The sequence below is a fragment of the Acanthisitta chloris genome, unplaced genomic scaffold, assembly GCF_000695815.1.
Source record: "Acanthisitta chloris isolate BGI_N310 unplaced genomic scaffold, ASM69581v1 scaffold37769, whole genome shotgun sequence".
NCBI classification, from domain to species: domain Eukaryota; kingdom Metazoa; phylum Chordata; class Aves; order Passeriformes; family Acanthisittidae; genus Acanthisitta; species Acanthisitta chloris.
The window spans coordinates 16,352-24,512 of NW_008690391.1; the positions used below are offsets into that span (position 1 = coordinate 16,352).

Below are 8,161 nucleotides of genomic sequence, written 5' to 3' on the forward strand. Positions count from 1 at the left end.
CAAAGCCACTTGTCCAGCAAGGTAAAAATTATCTATAAAGCTGGAAGAGTGACTCAGCATCCTTGACAGAGCATTGTTTAGGGGATGGTAGCTGATACACACCCGCTCTTAGCTTCATCTCCTTGATAACTTGAGGCTGATACTCTTGAGGAGGAAATGCTGTCCTGTTCAGCTGAATAAGGCTGAGGTTTGATAGATTGCTGGATGCAAAGTAGCAGTATAAGTGGGAATCATTATTTACCGGAGCAACAATGAGCTATTGTGGTGTCTTTTAGTGAGCATTTCTGGTCCTAACACTTTGTCATCTTATTTGTTGTTTTTTAATTCAGGCTTTTCATTGCACTGTTGTCAGTCAATCATCCTAATTTAGCACGTGTCCTCTGTACTAAATGAAGGAGTTACAGTTCTTCCTGTTTACTGGGGAGTTTCTCCTTATCCAACACTAATGGTTTTGTTTCCTTGTCCTTGAGCATCCTCCTGGGTGTTTGTTCAGATTTTACTGAGCTAAGAGTGTGTTTACCTGAAAGTTGAGCTAGGTGTGTGTTGTGGTTTAACCCCAGTCAGCAATCAAGCACCACCAGCATGATGGGGGAGAGAATAGGAAAGGTAAAAGCTAGAAAACTCATAGGTTGAGATAAAGACAGTTTAACAGGGGAAACAAAAGCCACACACAAGCAAAGCCAAACAAGAAATTAATTCACTGCTTCCCCTGTGCAGGAGGTGTTCAGCCATCCCCAGGAGAGCAGGGCCCCAGCACACGTAACGGTTCCTTGGGAAGACAAACACTATCACTCCAAATGTCCTTCCCTTCCTTCTTCTTTCTCCCACTTTATATACTGAACATGATGTGATATGGTATGGAATATCCCTTTGGTCAGTTTGGGTCACCTGTCCCAGCTATCCCCTCTCCTAATCTCCCATGCATCCCCAACTTCCATGCCAGTGTGGCAGTATGAGAAGCAGCAAAGGCCTTGGCTCTGTATAAGCTCTGCTCAACAAAAACATCCATCATCAACGCTATGTTCAGCACAAATCCAAGACAGACCCATACTAGCCACTGTGAAGAAATTAGCTCTACCCCAGCCCCAACCAGTACAATGTGTATGTGCTCAGTTCTGGCTTCAAGCTGGGTGAACTGCAGGCTGTTCACAAGTGGTGTTGTGCTTTTGCTGTACTGAGAGACAGAGAGTTTTTGCTGAAAAGCAAATTCACTCTTGCTGAGTGTCTTCCGGACTAGAAGAGAAGTGTGTCTGTCTACATCCGTCTGCATCCATCTCAGTTGATGTGTCCTTAATAACTGTACAGTTCTTTTAGAGGCTCTTCACATCCTGCATCACTCTGCTTGCACTATTGCTTTACTAATGTCTGATGTGAAGTAGGTGAGGGTTTTTGCGTTTCCCCTCCCAAGGACAAAGTGTACTGATGGAGAAATGTTTTGTTTTTTTTTTTTTATTCCACCCTCCTTCCCCATGGAAGGATCTATATTAAAAAGGTTCAAAAGTTTCCGGAGTACAGGGTTCCTACTGACCCTAAAATTGACAAGAAAATCATAAGAATGGAGCAGGAGAAAGCATTCAACATGCTCAAGAAGAACTTGGTAGATGCTGGCAGTGTCCTCAGGTGAAACTTCCACTTTTTTCTTCATTTTCACAAATGAAGTGAAAAAGAGCAATATTTTACTTGGTTTGCTTTATTTTTCACTTAGTCACTTACTAAGGCTCTTGATTAATACCACAGGTAAAAAGTCACACGGTGTCAGTAAGACTTCTGTGGCTCTGAAGTATTAATCTGGTAAATTGAGTTAAGCACCAAGCTTTGGAATTTCAGCAGATGTTTTCATGCAGGGTATTGATAGAAATAGTTGTATTATTTGGGGGTTGAGCTGGTTCATTTTACATTGAAAGGTGTGAGAAGGCCTTGAGTTCTGAAAGACACAGAATTGTAGAATCATGGAATTGTAGGAGTTGGAATGGACCTCACAGATCATCTAGTCCCAACCCCCTGCCATGGGCAGGGACACCTCTCACCAGACCAGGTTGCTCAAGGCTTCATCCAGTCTGGCTTTCAACATTGCCAGGGTTGGGGCATCCACTACCTCTCTGGGCAAGGCAACCCAGTGTTTCACCGCCCTCACAGGAAAGAACTTTTTCCTAGTATCTAGCCTAAATTTCCCCTCCTTCAATTTGAACCCCTTACCCCTTGTCCTATCACTGCAGTTCCTAACAAAGAGTCCCTCTCTAGCTCCCTTTTATCTTCTTTCCTTCTAGCTCAGGAGTTGTAAAAACTTATGCCACTCTAACTAGGTTGTTTGTGATTGTCAGGCTGTTCCCTCACAGGAAAGAACTTTTTCCTAGTATCTAGCCTAAATTTCCCCTCCTTCAATTTGAACCCCTTACCCCTTGTCCTATCACTGCAGTTCCTAACAAAGAGTCCCTCTCTAGCTCCCTTTTATCTTCTTTCCTTCTAGCTCAGGAGTTGTAAAAACTTATGCCACTCTAACTAGGTTGTTTGTGATTGTCAGGCTGTTCCCCCAGGAGACTTTTTTTTTTTGCCTTTGCTTGAGAATTGTGTGTATAAACTCTCTCCTCCTTGCCAGGTGGTATGTACAGTTACCCACTCAGCAAGCCCACCAGTACCATCAAGTGGAAACTTCCTGCCTTCGTCTTTCACCCTCCCATTTTTCTGTGTCTTCTGAGGAGGAGGAGGAACTTGTTAGAGATGAAAACTGTATTCTGCCTTCTCGACTTCATCCTCAAGTGGCAGACAAGATCCGAGAACTGGTGTCTCAGGGAATAGAGCAGGTCTATGCAGTGAGGAAGCAACTAAGGTACAGAACTGTCTAGAATACTCTCAGTCTGTAATGCTTTATCTACTTTTGCATTTGATTAATTTGGTTTGCAACTAAATGACAGTGCTGATGCATTACTGAATATATTTCCCAGATGTCATGAGACTCTGTTTTCCCAAGCTTTTGTTTTCTTTTTCCATATTGTTGTAAGTAGTCACTAATTGCTGCTGTACTCTTTAAAGTAACTTGAATAAATAGGGATTTTTATTCCAAAGTCTATAGCAGATGCACAAGGAACTGGCTTAGAAGATGATCTAGCTTGCTTTTGTCTTGTCATTGCAGCAAGGGGGGGAAGAAGGTAGCAGTGTCTTTAAAAGAGGGAAATATCACAATATTTTTAAATACACATATTTTAATGTCCTTTAACATGTGCCAGAAAGTATGTGGAAAGAGAATTATTCGCGCCTGACAAAGTGCCAGAAAGACATAATCTGTCCTTCTTCCCCACTGTGAATGACATCAAGAACCACATTCATGAAGTGCAGAAGTCCCTGAGGAATGGAGAGATGTTGTGTAATTCAGAAAGTATCCCAGCAATGGTATGTTGGCCTTTGTGTTTCTTTATGATTTTTGGAGTTAAATGATGGAAATCTTAATTTTAGTTTTTACCACTCAGCTGTGCTTCATCCAAAATTCTCTATGACTGTATATTTCCAGCAGCAGTATTTTCAGTGGTATCTCTGTCTGAACAAGATGGGATTAAGTGTGAATAAAACCTTCTGACCTTATTCGGTATTTATCTCATCGGGCTTAGATTACTGTTAGTTGATTGACAAATGATACAATACTAGCACTAGTCATGATGACTGCATGAACAGGAAGGCATGTGGGGTAGAAAAATTGTCATGTGGCAGAAAATTTAATACATGGCTTTGTCGTTGTGTTTTGAAGAAGTTACTACTGCTTTTCCATATCTGAAAAAATGGGGATGAAGTGTGTCTCAGGTGCAGTATAAATTAGGGCTTGCACAACATTTTGGATGTGTAAATCTTAATAAATGCACTTTATAGCAAGTGAAGCAAGCATGAAGTTGATGCTTCCAAATGCTAAGTAACTCTTGAAGTGTCATTCCTTAATTTTCTTCCTCATATTGAGTAAGAAAGGATACACAGTGATCCTAGTTTTCCCGGTTATGAGTCTGACTGCTAAGAAATTGCTGATTTAAAATCAGCTTTGACAAACTGTACTGTTAAATCATGCTGTTCCTCTCCCTACACTGTTGTGGCCCAGGTGGATAAATATACATGCTAGGTACCCAAATGGCTTGACTAATTTTTATTTTAAAGTCTTTAAACTGTCATGAGCAGACTTTAGCCTTCCTGATGTAGTGCATGTTAAAAAGGCTTTTACATAATTATTTTTTTTGTAAGCCAAGAGCTCCCAAAATGTATAGTTCTAAGAAAATAAGAAAGTGTAGTTTTATACACCATTTTCCTATGGAGCCCGTGTTGAGCCTGTGCTCCTGTAGTAGACAAGCTTGTACCCTGAGAACTGACATCTTTTTCCTTTCAGCTGCAGTGGACCACAGAGAGTGGGAATGTCCTCACAGAAACAGTGACTGTTGCATTTGCCTCACCACCTTCAGATGGTAGGACTGCATGAATAACTTAGCGGTCTCCAAATGTGGGGGGGTTTAATTAGCTATGTCACAGAAGTTCAGTTTCCTTCCAGAGGGCTTGCTGTCAGGATCTGTCAGTGAGCTGAATTTGAAAAGGATTATTTTGGTATAACTATTTTGCTATACTTTTTTTAACAAATTGACTTCATGTCTGAAAAAAATACATGCAGTCATAATGACATGGGCTGAAGTATGAAAATTATAAATTGGGTTTTTATTTAGCGTCCTCAAGGAACTGAAGACTTTTGTGGGATGGTTAAGTGGAAAGTACGTTTTACCTTGGATGAAGGTGTTAATAACACTTGTCTAGAGAGAATTAAATTACAGCTGTACAGATATGTCTATCAAAGCACACAGTACCCCAGATCCAGCTGGGTACTTGAGTTCCTGGATGGTTTGTGCTTCACATATGCTTGAACATCTTGCTAAAAATGACTTGAATGCATAACTCTGCTTCCTCTCTTTGGCGCTGTAGGGAGCTCAGTAGGGAAGTCAGTCATCACCAAAGCAGAATCCAGCCAGAGTGGAGAGTCCTTGGTACCAGAAACAACTCAACTGTTGTCTTCACTCTCTTCACTTCAGCCCAAGATACTTGCACAACTTCAGGTACAGTCAAGTCTTTTACAGAACATCAAACATGCTGCACTGGAAGTGCTGAAGGCGAGCTAAGAACAGCACGTTCTCTCAGGTAATCCCAAACACTAGCTAGGTAACATGGACTCTGCAGCAGCTGTCAGCTCTTCCTCTTGCAGGTCACATTTAGCATAGAGCTGTGGTGTGCAGGGGATCCCACTACCATCTTTTCACACTTTGAAGTCAGGGTCTCTTGTGAAGGCAAAACCAAGAAGGTGAAGGTAGTGTGTTTCTGCCTCAAACCAAAATACTGCAGAACTGAGGGGAGATATGCAAGTCTTATGTATTCCTTTTAAATCCTCCTCCAGCCTCTTAAGAAAATATGTTAAAATCCTAACACTGCTCCTATCCACAAACTTCCAGGCTGAAGTGGGGATAAGAATGTCATGGTAAAAGAGCTTCTTCTAAAGCTCATCTCTCTTCAAAGCTGTCTCTCTTAGTCTTCTGCCCTAACTACTTTGAAAAGCTGCCTTCATATTTCCCAAACCCCAATGAAATGCATGGTTCTTTCCCAAAAAAAAAGCTGTTCCACTTGCTGTTTCCCTCTCTTTCTGAAGACGTCCTGGCTCCACCTCATTCTCTATTTATTTTAAAGCAGTGTGCTTAGCTTACAATGTCCATCTCGTGGGAATGAGCAGTATTGGGGAATGATTTGAAACTGAATATCAGTCCAAAATTAGAGCTTTATGGTCATAAGCAATCTTGTAGGTGCTGCTGGATACCATTGTCTTAATTGTTTTCAAATACAACATGAGCCTAGGCTTGCTGCAATAGACTGTTCAGAAGAGATGATGTGTAGGAAGTCAGAAGTTACCCAGTTCCAGCGTTGCAAAATGTGTGACATTAAATGCAGACTCCTGCTGCTGTAAACACTGGCTTGTTAGTACTTTTTGCCTTCTCTTTCACAGGGATTACAACTGCAGTCAACATTCACCTCCACAAATGGATCAACAGCCCTGATAGCTGTAAATAACCCTTCCCCTCCCAGCCCTGCAAGTCTCCTGGATTCCATAGGGAGTGCAGTAACCAGCCATTCTCAAGTCCATAGTCAGGGACACAATCTGCAGGCAGGTGCTGGCCTAACACAGCACAGCACTGCTGCCTCTGCTTTTGGGACTACACCTAGCTCTGACCAGAGTCTGGTCACCATGGGCCAGTTGGTACAAGCTGGAGGGGTAGGTGACTCCAGAAGCCTAGAAGGAGGAGTCCATCAGATTCTCTTGGGAGATGTACAGAATATTCCAGTACAGATTGTGGACAGCTATGCAGCACATAGGAAGCTGCAGTCTTCCCAATAACATCTAAGTGTAGAAAATACAGTGGATCTTGTTCTGTGTGTCTTGAAAAAAGGAGATAAATGTGTGATAATGGGGAACTCCAGCACAGACTTATTTCAGCTGATTCTAATTAGTTTTTGCTGTAACCAAAAAAAACCCAAACAAAAAAGCCACAAACAAAAACCCACAAAAAAGCCCCTAAATTTCTTTTTTGCTGTAAAGAGATGATTGTCCATGTCTTTGACCAAATACTGTCTTATTTGTCAAACACGATATTTTTGCTAAAAATCCAAATAGTATGAACTTTGAAATGATTGTTTTAAGGAAAACTAAGAATAGAAAATAACCAATGTTGAATCTAGTTAGAACTCTTTGGAAAGAAATATGGGGAGTTTGATGACTTCTTAGTTTATAACAAATTTTATACTATCCCAGCAGATTTCTGAAATTTTAAAATAATGTTTTATTAAAATTCTGTAGTCATCAATATGCTTTAGAAGTGATCAGATGGAGTAGCTTGGAATTTCAAGCTCTGTTTGAAAATATTTTTTAAAAAATGCACAATAAACACCAAAAAGCAGTAGAAGGTTACTTAAAACCATTTCTATCAAATATAGATACAGTCGTTGAATTCTCAGTCATAGAACCTCATTGAGAATGGAAACTTGTAATCTCATAGAGGGGCTATTAATTTTTGGTGAAGAGAACCTGTTAGATATGGAGCATATACAGATCAGCACAACATGGTCTTTTGACTATCCAGAGAGTCTGAAATGTTAGCTGTGCAATCCTTTATTATTTCTATGTTATCTTTTTTTGTCATCTATGACTTCTAAAATGATGACTTGAGTAGTTTTGCAGAAATATGTAGGTAAAGATGTGCTAGATCATAGCCTACACATTCATAATGCCAGAGCAATAATTGTCTCCATATGCACAGATGACTTTTGCAGGTCAGCAAAGCTTTATTTCCTTTTTATTTCTTTATGAATTCTTATATTTTCATTTTCAGAATACTACAGAAATTAGTATAAATTAAGGGTACATGAGGAAACATACTGAAATTCATATGTGTTAAAGTAATAATGTGTTATTTTATTATGGCAGTAAGGGATTTTCTGCCTTTTGTATTGAAAAGATTGTGTAACTGGTTGTTTTCCCTTTTCTATTTGAGTTTGACTTCTCTCCTGAGAATTCTTTTTTCTTTCAGGGTAGAAGAAGTTCAGAGAGCTCTGTTATCAAGTGTTTAAGCCATTTGTTCAGTCTAGATGTTGATGCCTCTCAAAAATATTTGTATATGATGAATGTCATAAGTGAATTTTCAAAGAAATACTAATTGACTCAAAAAGAAATGTAGTCAGATACAAAATTATATAACTACAAGGACTAAATGCACTGGTCCTTTGGGGTATGCTTTTATTTTTTCTGCTCAAGGTCTCAGTCTGTCCTCACCAGCCTGAATTTGGGAATCACAAGAATATTGGTGCCATTCCTAAGTTAATGGAGGAGTTTCTTATGAAATGAAAGGAAGAGATGCCTTTTTTTTTTTGTCCCAGAGACAGCTTCTTGGAAGAGCAGATCAAACAGTCTAGACTGAAGAGGGAACAATGCTACAGAGCTTATTTGAGGGAAACACCATATACTTGAACTTAATAGTTCAGTCAGTGTGTATTTCAAGACTTATTTTTTCTCCTCCATGTGTGCATACACTTACACACATGTGCAGTTAGTTAAAATTGTCCTCTATGTCCTGGATTGTCTCATGTGTAAGTACTAACTTGGGAA

At 40.0% G+C, this 8,161-nt stretch overlaps 1 protein-coding gene across 1 annotated transcript in view; it reads left to right on the forward strand.

Moving 5' to 3' along the window:
• Positions 1–8,161, forward strand: part of CARF (calcium responsive transcription factor) — a gene marked incomplete at its 5' end in the record, with an annotated part of 21,906 nt that overhangs the window by 12,900 nt on the left and 845 nt on the right. Inside the window, 7 exon segments of the mRNA XM_009081791.1 lie at positions 1–21; positions 1,477–1,620; positions 2,597–2,827; positions 3,225–3,387; positions 4,361–4,436; positions 4,942–5,072; positions 6,008–6,404. The exon segment at positions 1–21 is cut by the window's left edge and continues 12 nt beyond it. Coding sequence (XP_009080039.1) covers positions 1–21; positions 1,477–1,620; positions 2,597–2,827; positions 3,225–3,387; positions 4,361–4,436; positions 4,942–5,072; positions 6,008–6,404 — 1,163 coding nt within the window.